Raw genomic sequence first — 15,134 nt, 5'->3', positions numbered from 1 at the left:
ACTGTGGGATGTTTAGCAGCATCCTTGCCCTCCACCCTCCGGATGCCAGTAGCACTCCCCACCTTCAGCTGCAACAACCAAAATGTATCCTGGCATTGACGAAGGTCTTGGGCATGCAGGGGAGGGTGGGCAAAATCACCCTTGACCGAGAACCACTGGTCCAGAGGGAAGACAGTAAGTAACCAGAGAACAAGGCAAGTGAGAGTCATGTTCTGAAGGGTGGGAGCACAGTTACCAGAAAGCAGTTGACAGAGGAATCAGACGGGCTGGTCAGGAACTGAAAGGAGAATCAACTCTCTCAAGTCATTCTTCGATAACTACGGTGTTTTATCTCCAGGATGTAGACATTCACAATGGCACGCCAAGAGAGTTTTCACTTCTTTTTTATTTCAGCCTCAGAATGGCCTTGCCAACTCAGCCATCCCAGCCATGGAAAAGTCAGGGAAAATGGATGTAGCTGAGGCTTTAGATCTCAGTGAAAAGCTGGTATGTACATACAGCACCGTCCCCTCCTGTCCAAAGCTGGGTCCCCCACAGTCATCGTTAACCACCAGAGAGTGTAACTAAACATCAGCTTCGCACGCATATTTACTTGTAATAATAGCTCCGCAAGACCCATCTACTCTCCCTGCATGGGTCAGACGTTGCATAGGCCAATTCCTTGAAAAACTAGGTAGTTAGAATGAATGTTTATGTCTGTTGTCACTTTTCCTCCTGGTTCTCAAAAAGGCATAGCATAAAGGGATGTGGAGTAAATGAAAGTCCTCCTGAAAGCCCAGTGGCACTCGCTTCCAAGCATGGGTGTGTTCTTGGCAATTGTAGAAAATGAACGACACAGAATTAGATGTTGGCTTCCTCAGAGCAGCCACCAGCAGCCTTGGGCCCGGCCTCTTATCTGCCAAACGCTTTCCTCATAGTACATGGACATGAGCAAAACGCTCGGGAGTCTGATGAACATCAAGGACATGTCCGGTCACATATCCATGAAATACCTCTCTGCAAAAGAGAGAGAGAGAGTCAACCAGCTCCGACAAAGGGACCTCGATCTGGTGTTTGATAAGATCACCCAACTCAAGAACCGGCTGGAGAGAAAAGAGGAGCTTTTGAGAGGATACGAAAAAGACATAGAACAGCTCAGGTACCGCCGGTGACCCCACAGAAAGGACCAGGTGTCCGTTCTCGCGGCTGAGCCTCGGGGCAGCAGCAGACCCGGGTCCAGGGCAGGCAGAGAGACCTTGGGGACGGGGGGGGGGGGGGGCGCGGCGGTGATGACTAGGGCCCGACAGAGGCGAGTCTGTCCGTGAGAAAGCAGCGATCGAGGTGCTCAGTGTTCGTTCTGTCTCTCTCTCCACGAACAAGCTGCACCTTGTGTGCATTTTGACTTAGGACTCACCCTATGTACTTTCCATAGCTCACCCTATTCTAGTGGCCTCAGCTCCCCTACGCCCTCCCTGGGAAATGGGGGGGGGTGTCTGGCAGCATACCCTCCTACTACACTTAGGCACCCGATGAGCTATTTATTCTGTCCTCTACGCCCCAAATCTGCTTGCCATGAAGCCACTAAGTTAGCCGCCGCCGGAAGTATTCTGAGACTCTCCCAGGTTGGGGACATGGATGAGAAAGAGGAGGGGAAAAGAGCCTGTGTCTCTCCCGTGCGCTCAGGCAGAGCAAAGTGTCGGTGCAGATGTACGAGTCGCAGGTGGCAAAGCTGGAGGACAGCATCTACAAAGAGGCAGAAGAGAAGGCTCTGCTGAAGGAGGCTCTGGAGCGCATAGAGCACCAGCTGCACCAGGAGAAGAGAATCAACAGGGCCATCCGGCAGCAGAAGGTGAGGGGTCTTGCTTGGGGCAGAACCTCGGAGGCTGCGGCCCCTTGGCTCCCTTTAGAAACAGCAAAGTGAGGGCCCGGGGCTCCGGGCAGCACAGAACACATTTACTGATGCAAAGGGAGGCGGCAGAATTGCTTTAGCATCAGACACACTTAGCTTCAGACCCTAGCTCTACCACTTACTCTGTCATCCCAGGTGGATTCCTTAACCTCTCTGAAACTCACTATCTAGCTCATGTGTATCTTTGTAAATCGTAGCTGTTGTTTGCATTTTTATTGTGCTTCTAGGTGGTAGGGATACATAGATGAACAAGCAATCTGTGAATGAAGATTTGGGTTCACTATTCTGAGTGCTTGGAACATAGGTGACATCCAATAAATATTTGATGGATGGATGGATGTCCTTGAAGATCCTTAAAGGATGTCCTTTAGTGCACAACAGACGGGTAAAGAGCTGACTTCAGGCTGATTTAAGGATTTAAAGTCTCTGTCTAACGGGTGCTCAGGCTGCGTCATCCAGAGGCAGGCACCCAGCCAGCCCAGAGCATTTGGAGAGTGCTTTCCAAGTGATGACATCTACACTGAGTTGCAAAGGAGAATCGGGAGTGTGTCCACCAGAGGCATGGGCGGGTGTGCATCCCGGGCTCTGGGAACCCCGGAGGAAAGGCAGGAGGAGGAGTGATCTGCCTCCTGGCATGAACTTGGTAGTAGCATTGCCTTGAGAAACCAAGATTGGAGACTCGGGCTGGTGATCCAGCCAAAAGCCCCCTCCTCCCCTCGCCTTGTTATCTCCTCTGTCACACAGCGCAGGAGTTAGTCCTGGGTTCAGATCCCGCCCCCTTCCACTTACTAACCTGTGGCCTCGTGCAAGTCCAGTCCCCTCTCTGAGCCCTGCTTCCTCACCGCGCGTGCCCTGCAGGGTTGTTGGGGAGACTGCACACGAGGCAGGTACTCTCCCTGTCCAAGCTCTCGCAGTGTGAACTCACAGGCCATGTGGTTTCGGGAGGTGAGGGACACCTAGAGGGACACTCTAAAGCATTAGCCCAGGGCCTGGCACTCGGCAGGTGGACGCTGCTCTCCTCCATGTGGCCAGAAGCCCGCACATGTGGTGGCTCAGGCAAGCTCTGCCTCAGACGCGGCCGAGGTGCGGCTGACAGCCCGGCACGCGTGACCAGCACCCAGACGAGCGCTTCGGAAGCTCCCCAACAGACCTGGGCCTGCCCCGTGGTTGGCAGAGGGGCTGTCCTGTCTTCTCTGCAGTTTATACCCATAACCCCTCACTCCCGCATTCATTTCCAAACCAGACTCTCCCTCGTTCTTAACTCTTGCCGGAGGTAGAGCAGGTCCCAAGACTAAGATCAGGCAAACAAGGAAAATTACCATAACCGCTATCTCATGATCATCTATAGGCACCGGGCTCCCCCCGGGCTTTGCAGCACCGATCGGGGTTACTAATGCCTTGGTAGCTCAGCCTGGTAGCTATGATGACCCCCCTTTTAGATAAGGAAACTGAGCCTCAGAAAGTTAAGAGACTTGCCCAAGTTCACACCGTAGCTGGTAAGCAGAACCTAGACCTGGCCCCGGGACCACTGACCCTAGTTCCTGTGTTCTATGCTGGCCTCGCCCCATTCTTCACCTTGTAAATGTTAGTTTTCCTGACTTGGGCTGTGTATTTGTGCACGCATGCTCGCATGTGTATAAGTGTATAGAAGTGCGTGCGCGTATGCGCTGTATGTGTGTTTCTGTGTGTATATTTGTATGTCTGTTTGCGTGTGTGTGTGTGTGTGTGTGTGTATGTGTTGCCTGAATAAGCTCTAAGGAGGTCAAGCCATAGAAGGCCATAGAAGGGTGCCCTCCTCCCCAACTAGGAGACGCTGGTCAGATAAGTTCCTTGCAGGAAGCTGCCCTCCTCCATCCTGCAAACCTTCCAGACAACAGGCTCCCCAGCTTGTAGCCCTAGAAATGAAAGCAGCCACCCTGCTCTGAGGGAGCCCCAGATGCGGGGTTTCTAGCATCCATGGCTCTGAATTAAACATCACAGGCTTCAGGCAAAGGACCATTTCCTTTCATACCAGCAAAGTCAGGGAGAGCTGGGCCAGTGACAGAGCTCTGACTTTTCCTTTGATGTGCCCTCTGGAGAGCTCACCCCTCCCTCAGGTGCCCCCCCCACCCCGCCCTAGGACTTGGCAGGCTAGCCCCCAAAGCAGAAACACCAGACCACAGAATGGGACAGCAAAGGGCCCCAAAAAGGCCATTGTCATGTGCTGGCTAAAAATATAAGAAAACCTGAGGATTTACATAATCAGGCTCTACATGCATTATTCATGAGCTGCCTCATTCATACACAATGCAAGGGCCGTGCCAGCCTGTTGGGCACCAGACAGCCTTCTGTGCAGGAGGATCTAAAATGGCCAAGTTGACCCTGCGTCTGTGTCCCCAGAAGAGTGGGAGCTGGGAATGTTCAAATTCCAGGAAGTCACAATTTAGGGAAAGATTATGAAAAATCACAGCCACAATCACAGCAGTGCTGACGTTACTGAGCCCTTCCCGAGTGGCAGGCACCTGCTCCACACTGCACGCGCTTCATCTCTCCATCAACCCTGCAAGGAATGCTGGCACCCGGCCGCCCATTCAGAGAGGCTGACAGAGGGCAGAGGCACCCGGCTGCCCAGCAGCAGAAACGGGACTACCCCCCCTCCCCCACCCCAGGCCTGCTGCCCTCCCTGACTCCAGTCCACTTCTCCACACCTGTTGCTCTCTGCACCTCCCTTTCTAGGCGGCCGCCCCCCCATCCTCCACTCACCATCCTTCCTGGGGTTTTCATTCCAGGGCTTGGGTTTGCATTTAAGGTTTGTTATTCATATGTTGTCGGAAATTCCTGTTTGTCGGGAAATAAAAACCCATCAATTGTAAAGTTTTGCTGGATTCTAAAGGGAACTTGTATACATCTGTCTTGGCCACAGTTCCTTCCAAGGAATATATTCGTTCTTTCAATGGAAGCTCAAGGAAAATAGAATTCCTTTTTGTTTCAAGTTTTACACCTAATATTTTCACAAGGAGCCTTAATGTTTCCAGTCTCATGTATCAAAGCTCACCCATTCATAGAGAAGAGGTGGTTAAACCACTAGTTAATGAAATTACTCCCCTTGAGCTTCCCAACCAGTACCCTCCTCAAAAAAAAAAAAAAAAAAAGATGTAGTTTTTAGTTTGAATGTTTGAACATCTCTTCACCAAGCAGAACTTCCTGGAATCATACTTCCACACTCATACCTTTGGCTGTGACAATGAGACTGGATACAAAATGCGGGGAAAAGTTCAGTGCTGGGCATTCACAGAGAACCTTGAGGTTATCAGCTCTGAACTTAGGAATGAGGGGGGGGGGGCGCCGCTGGCACTCCCTCCATGCGACAGGGGGACAATGACCGTGGCCCAGGCTGTGCTCAGTCTCATCCAGTTCCCCCATCCCTAGATAAGGCAGCTGTGTCTCTCAGAGTTCAGAGGCGGCCTCTGGAGTCAGACAAAGAGGGTTAAAGCCCCACCTCTGGCCCGGAGTGACCCCGAGTAAAGTGGGTCATGCCTTGTATCTCAGAGTCCTGGACAATCACCACCAAAAATGATAACGGGGGGGACCCGAGAGGGTTAAATGACATAATGCCGACAGAGCCCGGTGCCTGGCGAGCATGGTTACTCTGGGGGAGAGAAAGGACAACTTTTGGACGGGTGCGGCGAGGCCTGCGTCTCTCCCAGAGAGCCCCTGCCCGCTCACACAGGCGGCCGACCCCAAGCCGCTTTCCCGGGCCGCCTGGAGCCAGCGGCTTTTTTGTGAAGCTCTCCTTTATAGTTGGTGAATACAGCTCGGGCTACGGCCAACAAGAGCTCAGATACTTTTTGTGAATGGGTTAAAGCTGTTAGTTTCACTATGACCTTTTTAAGTGCACAGAAGCTGCCATTTGGAAGCGCGCACTCCCCTTCCTGGCCCTTTCTTAGGGCTTCAAGCCTGAGACAGGCTTGAGTCTGGCTGGGGAAAGCCCCTCAGTTCTCCTGCCAATCAACCCTCCAGCCAATCAAAGCCTGGCCCAGGGGCGTGGCCACAACGTTGCCAGGTGGGGTCGGCGGGGAGCGGGGCTGGACCGTCCCGGTGCTTGATTAGCTCAGCTCCGTCGTCTGGAAGGTGAGAGTAAAGGCGGCACGTCCCTCAGTGCGTTCGCTTCCAGGAGAGTACGGATACGAGCTCTTTCGCACCCAGAACTACTCAATACAAGCGCCCATACATCATCGATATCATCACTATCTTATTTAAATCACGATTTTCCAAAATTTTCTTGGCCCCAAGCATTCGCGAGATCCAGGTTTCCTCGGTGCCACTTGCGTGATTTTGACCAAGACCTAGAAATCAGTCGGTGTTGCGTAGGATGGGAACGGGGGGGCGGTACTCTGGCCCACGCAAGCATGAGAAAGTAAAATGTGGTGAGGGCGCTATAGCGGGTGGATAGGGGGTGACGACCCTTTCCGCCCTTCATCCTCTGCCCACCAATTCCAGTGCGCCCCAGTGGCTCCCAGAAACCTCGGAGGTGTGTCCCAGAACGAAACAGGACAGGTCACACTAAACGCTCTCTTGCTCCCCTAATATTTTCACTCAGGAACGTTTAGAGGATGGCGAACAGAGAAATGCAAAAGAATCAACACCTTGCAACTGTTCCTTCAAAGAGAAAGAGAGGCAGGTATGGAGAGGTCTTCTGATCTCGCAGCCAGACACAAGATAGATACAGTAGGTTCAAAGGGTAGAACCTGGTGGGGTATAGAAGCCAGCTTGTGCCCAGCCAGGAATACCCACACACCTCCACCTCCACCCCGTTCCCTCCCCCCACCCCAGCCCCTGCCCCTCCCTTGCCTGCAGTCTGAGCAAATGAACCTAAGAGACAGGCAAGCATCCAACCCACTATCCGGAGGTAAAGCCCCAGGGGGCAGGCAAGTGTAGTTTTGGCTGAACAACCACCCTAGGCACTGAGTGATCTGGGGACTTGGAGACAGGTCCTAAGAAAAGAAGAAAGGAGTGGGAGCCCCAGGAACCCCTGCCCTAAGAGGGAAATAAGTGGGTACAAGAAGGGGAGGAAAGTGGGCACAAAATGGAGCCAGGAGTGAGGAGGAAGGTGCCAACTCTAACGACCTTCTTACCTGCCAAGGGAGAAACCACACTTGACTGGGCTTTCTGGCAGACAGTGGGATCTGGAAAACCCAGAGCTCACAGTGTCCAGCAGATACAATGGATGCAATGCTCGGAAGTGTTCTGAGAATAAGGACAGTACTGGATTTTCCACTAGAGAGGACACTGTGTGATATAATGAATAACATCTCCAAGAAGAACAGCGTAGTGTTGGCTGGGCCATGTCTGAGGACAGCTCTTGAGACAGGCTGGTGTCATTACAGCCCAGGGAGTTCAGGCAAGTTCAGGAAAAGCAGGTGTGCAGGGGCCAGGATCTGTGCCCTTCAGTGTTCAGCCGTCCACTGATTGGATTTAATCCAAGATATTTTGGAGCAATGCTCAAACTGGGGTTCCCTGGAGCCCTTGGGTGCCATGGAAGAGTGTGACTCTCAACATTCCCCCTTACGCGCCCCCCCCCACACACACACACATAGACCTTGTTTCCCCAGGAAAAGTTCTCCTTTATCTGTTTCATATTCCAAGTTCCTCATGGGATTTTGCTTAAATCTGCTGGGGGAGAGGGGGGAGGAAGGGAGGTTGCTGGTTTAAAAAGTCCTGCTTTGCAATTCTCCAGGAGTTTGGTTGGTGACTGTCTTCTAAGCTTAGCTCCTCTCAGCTGAGCCTGTGATAAATGTTGAGAGGCTGCAGGCCCAGGGCCTTCTCAGTGAAAAATGCCCAGAGGGCAATTCAGTTAAATACAGGCCCCTCAGCCTTCGTAGACAGTTGCTGTAAGGGCACGTTGGCACCCTTCTGCGGGAATGGAAGAGACAAATGCCCGTGCCCTCTCCAAAAGATGGCGAGCTGGGGCCTCCCTGCTCACTCCCTCCATGACTTTTGTGAATACCCAATAGAGTTGCCAGAGCTAAGGACAAGCAAAACAAAACAGGATGCCCAGTTAAATTTGAATTTCAGATAAGCAACAAATAGTTATTCAGTATAAGTATGTCCCAAATATTGCATGAGACATACTTAGACTAAAAAAATTTCTTTCTTTCTGCTCTGGAAGTCAAATTTCACGGGGCATCCTGTATTTCATCTGGCAACCCCACCAACAACTCTTTACTGAGCACCAGCTGGAAGCCAAGAGGGCAGGCTCTGAAGAACATGTCACAAAATGGCAGCCCAGCCTTTCATTTGGCTCATGGGTTTTCTTTTTTGGGGGGCGGGGGGTCTTTTTTTAAGTAACATTTCCAAATAGGGCACTTTCACAAAATACGCTGGATTTCCAGCTTCTCTGTGCAACTTGGAAGATCTGGGGCTTCTAGGCCCATAGTCCCACAACCACCATCTTCTAGGCCCCTTAGAAAAGCACTGGGCTTGTGGGTTTGCCGCCTTCCCCACCCAGCTCACTCCACCCACTGCTTTTACTTCCCCAGCCCCTGTAGGCGTCTGGCTAGCGCCTCCCGCAGAGGCTCGGGACTCTCTGAGAGACACCCTCTTCCCGACACCCCTGCACCATCCCCTGCTAGAGTGTCAGTCTGTGAGAGAGGCCCTAGCCTGCTCTCACTGTCATGTGCCCAGCGTGCCTAGGACATGCTCTTTTTTCAGCGAACTGTCCCAAGGTGCAGGGTCTTGAGGAGACCAGGATCAGCAACAGTCATCAACCCCCAGAGGAAGGGCAAGCTCCAGATTTGCCACGATGCTGGCTCCCAAGCAGGTGCCTGCCGTCCCTGACAGGGAAGTCAACCACTGTGGCTTCATCATTCCCCGGGCTGTTGGGATGCTGGGTAGAAACCCACGTCTTCATCCTCGTCCATTGATCTGGGAGGCTCTGCTTCCACCCAAAGCTGATTTGTCCCCCAAGAGGACTGCAATAATCCTCCAGGGACCCTTGCTTGACAAGGCTCCTCCTCTCAGATTCCTCTGGAATCTGGAGCAGAGATCCCTAAGGAGCTCGGCAGGACAGTATAGCAGCGCCTGAAAACCGGGCCCCCTTCCGCAGAAGCACATCCTCACCGCCCCCCCCCATCCCTAGGAAAGCCCAACATTTCATCCAAATGGGTAACATCTGAAAGTGGAGGGGGAAAAAAAAAGCACTTTTCTCTGATGCAAAAGGGAAAGAAAAACATAAGCTAAATGTTGTCAATATTCCTTCTGTATTCAAGAGACGAATGTTTGTAGAGACGGTGAAGAACAAGATGCAGAATTCAAGTCCCCAGGTGAGCTAGAAGGAGAAAGAAAACAGTAGGACGTCAGCAGGAAACCCAGGTTGACAATAATACCCCCTCTGTTATGTACTGAGCATTTAGTACGTGCCAGGCACAGAGCTATGCCCTCGACAGGCATTATGTCTCATTCAGTCTTCACAACAACACTAGGGCTACGTATTGTTTTAATCCTCCATTAGCAGAGGAGGTGTCTGAAGTTCAGAGACTTTACGTTATTTGTCTAGAGCCGTACAGCTAAATAAGAGAGCTGGAACTTGTTGCAGATCTGGACACCCACCCAGGTGAACCCTGCCTCTCCCCTCCTTTAGGTAATCAACCTCCAGATACTAAACCTGATACATTTCGGATGCGTTTTCTCTTGAATTACAAGGAAGCATCCTCTAGAACACTCTTTTTTAAGAGTTGGGAATCAAGACTCCGAAATTTTAAACATGTTGAAACACTGCCATTCACAATTCAGCCCTAGAACTGGAATTGACCCAACCACATTCCCACTTTGCAGAAAGTAGAGGTGAGCTCTCAGGAAGCTTGAAAGCTAAACACGTTGCAGTGAAACGAGAAACAGGAGCCATATTCGAGTTTGATAAAAGGCCACAATAATTCCGAGACAACAAAATTATCATTCAAAAAAACGCAGATATTCTAGGTAAGGGACATGTTGGGAAAATAGAAGCCTCTTCTCAACCCACACCCTTTTTCTAATTCTGGAAGGTGGTTACTACCCAGAGCAGGATGTGAAGAGGAAAGAGTGTCCTCTGAGACCTTCGCCAGCCTGCCAAGTGGGAATGAGGGGGAGGTTTGTCACTTACCCATATATCGGGTTGAGCCAGGAGCAGGCAGGAACCGCTCTGCAGGGAGGGCTTGTCTGAGGAGCACCTAGGAATGTGAGATAACAGAGGAGATGCCAGGATGGGCCCTAGATGTTGTAGGCACCTTGTGCTTCTCTGAGCTGTGGAGCTCCCCGGAATTTCAGGCCGCCTCTGGGCATCACAGAATGTTGCACATGGTGCTCCGGCTAAGAGCAAAGCGTGAGCTTGCCATTCTCCCAACCCCCGAGCCCGAGCTTAGAGGTTTGGTGTCTAGGACCCCCTCAGTACAGAAAGGTCTTCATGGTCCTTACGAAGTGCGGCTTGGGCGTCCCCTTTCTCTACAATGTGCCTTGAGTCCTTAGAGGGAAGGAGTCGCCGTGAGCACCGTGAAAAAAACAGGACATGTAAAATCTGCTTTTGACTCTTGCCCTCTCATAAAAAGAGTCTCCATCCCTAGCAAGCCTCAGAAATGGTGCCTCCTCCCTCTTTGAGGGCCTCTGGGTTTTTGTTTTCTGTCCTTCCTAATGCCATTCAGTGATTGTATATTGATTTCTATTGCAGCTAAAAGGCATTTATAGTTGTTTGGGAGTTGTATGCTAAGGAGGAACATCTTCTAGTTAACAAGTATTTATTGACGACCTAGTCTAGGCCACAGGCCACCCTCAGCAGGGGGGATGGAGGGGTGGACAAAAAGGTACTGTCCTGGCAGCCCTCATTCATTCCAGGAATAGTTACTGAGGACCTAAAGGTCACAGGTACTGTCCAGGCGTCGGGGTTCAATCAGGAATTCTCAGTGGGGACAGGACCACCCCTGAGAGGGGGAAAATTATTTTTGTAATGTATAAAGCACACACATATCTGTCATATTAAAATTTCATGGGGGCGGGAGCAACTAAGAAATGGGAGTCTGAGGAGGCTCCTTAGTGCAGAACAATAATGAGAACAAGGGGGAGCAACTCAGGCTTAAAGGAGAGACACACGAAATCCCCTGCCTTTCTAGCTTCCATTCTTGGACATTTTTTTTTTTTCAGTAAATGCAGTAATGATTCAATAATTACCTTGCACATAATGCTTTGGGAACAAAGGCCAGTTGCCTGAGTTCAGGAGCAGATTTCACAAGGACTCACTCAGTCCAAGGGCCAGGAGAGGCCTCCCCAGGAGGAGCGACGTAAACAGCCCTGAGACTGGGTGGGAACGGAAGGGACTTTCTGGAGCTTGCAGTCCCCTCAAGCAGCCACTCCAGTGTGTCCTGAGTTCATTTTCCCCTGGGTGTCGCCATTTAATGGCCCAGCTTCTATCCCTGACCTTTCTTTTTTTTTTTAAGATTTTATTTATTTAGGGCGCCTGGGTGGCTCAGTTGGTTAAGCGACTGCCTTCGGCTCAGGTCATGATCCTGGAGTCCCTGGATCGAGTCCCGCATCGGGCTCCCTGCTCGGCAGGGAGCCTGCTTCTCCCTATGACCCTCACCCCTCTCATGTGCTCTCTCTCTCTCTCATTCTCTCTGTCTCAAATAAATAAATAAAATCTTTAAAAAAAAAAAAAAAAAAAAAAAAAAGATTTTATTTATTTATTTGAGAGAGAGAAAGTGAACGAGAGAGAGAGAGAGAGAGAGAGAGCACGAGTGGGGGGGAGGGGCAGAGGGAGAGGGAGAAGCAGACTCCCTCCTGAGCAGGGAGCCCGATGCAGGACTGGGTCCCAGGACCCTGGGATCACGACCTGAGCTGAAGGCAGATGCTTAACCAACTGAGCCACCCAGGCGCCCCATCCCTGACCTTTCATTTCAAGGGTGAGGCGTGTGGTTCCCAGACAGAGAAGCCTAAGGCGTGGTGCTCACCTGTGGTCCCTGTTCAGTAAGGGTGCTGCAAGACTTCCCAGCCCTTCCCCCCACCTGCCCCAGTGTCCTCCTCTTCCCAGGTCATCCCTCTGCCTTCTGCTACCCCCCAACCTTGCCACTCCAAAAGTGGAGCAAAGCTTGCTTGCTCTGAGGCGCTTCCTACCCCAAGCTCCCGGCCGACCTAGGGGTCGACCTCTCTCTCCCTCCCTCCTCCTCTCTCTCTATAATTATATAGAGATGCCGGGACCAGGCACTCTTTATTTTTAACCACATCCCTGGCTCCGACCCTGATGGCCGACTTCACAACGGGTCAGGGCACTGGAATTTGGGAACCATCCACAGCCAGCAATTTTATGGAAAATCAAAGAAAAGGGGATATAAAGGAGAGGTGGTTTGGGGGAGATTTTTTGACATTTGCTGTCTGTTTTCATTTTCACTGGGCATTCCGACCCAGATTTACTTGGTAGGCTCGTGTAGAGAAGCTAGCCCTTCTCACCCTGAAATGATTTTGGATGCAGTCTCAAATCACCTTCAAGACCCCCTGTCACCACTGGCACAGACCTCCTAAGTGGAAAGAGCTCAAGAGATGGTCCTCGCAGTCCCTGCCTTTAAAATCCACCCAGAGGGACGCCTGGGTGGCTCAATCGGTTAAGCGTCTGCCTTGGGTTCAGGTCGTGATCCCAGGGTCCTGGAATCGAGTCCCGCATTGGGCTCCTTGGTCAGTAGGGAGCCTGCTTCTCCCTCTGCCTGCCGCTTCCCCTACTTGTATTCCCTCTCTCTCTGACAAATAAATAAAATCTTAAATAAAATAAAATAAAATCCACCCAGAATCTTCTCCTGGCCCCTGAGGAAGTCAGGATGGATATTCTGGTCCCTATTTGACAGATGAGGAAACCGAGAGTCATGCAGTAAGTGGCCAAGCTCAAACCTGACGACCCACCAGCCCTCTCCAACCCCCCCCCACCCCACCCCCAGGAGTATGCAACCTTGTGACTGGAGTCAAACACTTGCAGGAAGTAGGGCTGGATTTGGAGCCTGTTGGAAAGAAACATGCAAGTTAGGATCCCATGTACAGTACGTGCAGAAGAGTGTGAGAAGGAGATGCTCGGGTGGCAACTAAGGGAAACCTGCTCAGAAACTGGGAGGGGTGTGCTTATAGGGGGTACAGGAATCCATGTGTCATGAGAACGAAGGGCTGAAAGAGGCTTCCGCCTCTAAAGAGAACTGGTAAGCCCCAGGTCCCAGGCATCAGCTCCCTGACACACACACACACACACACACACACACACACACACGCGCGCGCGCGCGCGCGTGCTCTCGTATACCGTATTCCTTCTCTGGGTCTCCCTGTACCAGCTCATCTCTTCTCTCTCCAGTTATCCCACTGCAAGAGATGACCTCACCATCCCGCCGTTTAAAGGACCAGCCCAGGGAACGAGTAGCATCTCAGAGCCCATAACCCCAAATCCTGGGCGCGATCATATGCAAAGCACAGCCCGTGCCAAGTATCCAATCAACTGTGACCAGGGACAGTCACACTTGGGGCAGCTGGGAGGAGGAAGGGCAGTGCGCGGAAAAGGCCTAGACCCTAGACGGAAGACACACACAGCTCAGTAAGAGCTTTCAAGGAGAAAGAAACTCCATCACGATGAATATGCCCAGCATAAGAAGCTCCGAGTTTCAAAAGCACAAAAATGTAAAAAGGGAAACTGTTGTGTATCTGGAAGCGTGTACACCACAACAGTCATAATGCTTACCTTTGGGTAGCGGGATAATTGTGGATCATTTTAGCTTCTTCTTACGCATCCCTCTCTCTTTCTCTCCCTCCCTCCTCCTCTCTCGCTATAATTATATATATATATAATTTTTTTTACAACAAACATTTTATTTTGAGTAAAAAAAAATCATTTGAGTGGAACATTTTGGGATCTTGCCACAATTATAGAGTTTGCGCATTTGTTTTTTCTTGCTCATTGAAGGTTGGATCCAGAAAAGCCGCCCCAAAGATGGACCAAGAAAGGGAGACGCTGAAGAAAGACACATCCAGCAAATCCAGCCAGAGCCTTCTGTTTTCTAAGCCTGGTGACAGGACCTAGAAATGTCATCCCATCGGGCCTTGCGTGATCCTCCGTGAGTCACGTGGGTGACTCTTGTGTGTCAAAATACTAAGACGCTTTTATAGGACTTTAAAGGTTGTTACCCTAGTATGTTGCTTCCTAGACTGGTGTTTGCACAATGCTGCATTATGGAGCATGCAGGGATGGAGGTTCTTTTTAGAATTACTTACAGATGTATACATACAAAGAATGTAAGTTTCAAGCCCAGGCTCCTAGGCTTGGTAGATACAATTACGTGGCGCCACATCTGAGCTGTGGCGTACCCACACATCCACCTCCGTGGAACTGCAAGAAACCCACCACTGGCAAAACCCAAGATGTGTACTGGGGCCACAGGACAGAATGGCAACCTCGGGTCTGAGGCTGAGGCCATGGTAGAGCACATTTATATCTAAGTTTATTATAATAAATTTAGCATGCCTAGTTGTCTTATCGCTTCCATCATAATGACTGACATTTATGTGGCACTCTGCAGTTTTCAAAATGCTTCTCACCTAATCCTCCCCCAAACCCTGGGAAGTAAGTAGTATTCTGATCCCCATTTTACAGATGAAGAAGATAAGGCCCAAAGAGGTTAAATTTCCTGTCTAAAATCATGCAGCTACTAAATTCAAAAATTGGGTCCAGAACCCAGTTTCTGACTCCCATCCCATCCTGCCCATTCGGCTGCTTGAGGGGTTCAGGCGCCAGCCTCCTGAGGAGGACAGACCCTAGTACCCGGTCCCAGAAGAGCACACACTGCCCAGGTGGACACACCCCTTTATCACCGTGTTTGTAGAGACCCTCATTCTTCTTGCTCCCATGTTCTGCCCTCTCCCCGTCCATCTGTCCCCTTGCCTTTCTGGTGTGGCCAGGACCGCCGAACAAAATAAGAGGAAGAGCCAGAAGTCATGAATATCGTTTATTTTTTATTTTTAAAAAGCCACAATAAAAATATTTTGCTATCTTAAAACCAAATGGATTCTTTATACTGATTAAAACTAGAAGGAGGGGCGCCTGGGTGGCTCAGTCGTTAAGCAGCTGCCTTCAGCTCAGGTCATGATCCCAGGGTCCTGGGGATCACCAGGACCCCGCATCGGGCTCCCTGCTCAGCGGGGAACCTGTTTCTCCCTCTCCCACTCCCCCTGCTTGTGTTCCCTCTCTCGCTGTGTCTCTCTCGGTCAAATAAATTTAAAA

The 15,134-nt window shown here is 50.9% G+C and overlaps 1 protein-coding gene across 1 annotated transcript in view; it reads left to right on the top strand.

Annotated features, from left to right (window-relative positions):
- The window catches only part of FHAD1 (forkhead associated phosphopeptide binding domain 1), a 124,385-nt gene extending 109,491 nt beyond the window's left edge, over nucleotides 1–14,894 (top strand). Inside the window, exons 27-32 of the mRNA XM_078071797.1 lie at nucleotides 394–486; nucleotides 918–1,138; nucleotides 1,663–1,828; nucleotides 6,468–6,548; nucleotides 9,136–9,189; nucleotides 13,821–14,894. Of these exons, the coding sequence (XP_077927923.1) occupies nucleotides 394–486; nucleotides 918–1,138; nucleotides 1,663–1,828; nucleotides 6,468–6,548; nucleotides 9,136–9,189; nucleotides 13,821–13,937 (732 nt within the window). The 3' untranslated portion in view covers nucleotides 13,938–14,894. The remainder of the gene's footprint in view (nucleotides 1–393; nucleotides 487–917; nucleotides 1,139–1,662; nucleotides 1,829–6,467; nucleotides 6,549–9,135; nucleotides 9,190–13,820) is intronic.
- The last annotated feature ends 240 nt before the right edge of the window (nucleotides 14,895–15,134 follow it).

This window comes from Halichoerus grypus, chromosome 5, assembly GCF_964656455.1.
Source record: "Halichoerus grypus chromosome 5, mHalGry1.hap1.1, whole genome shotgun sequence".
NCBI classification, from domain to species: Eukaryota; Metazoa; Chordata; class Mammalia; order Carnivora; family Phocidae; genus Halichoerus; species Halichoerus grypus.
The sequence above is the reverse complement of the archived record's forward strand: the minus strand, read 5'-3'. Positions and strand labels throughout refer to the sequence as shown.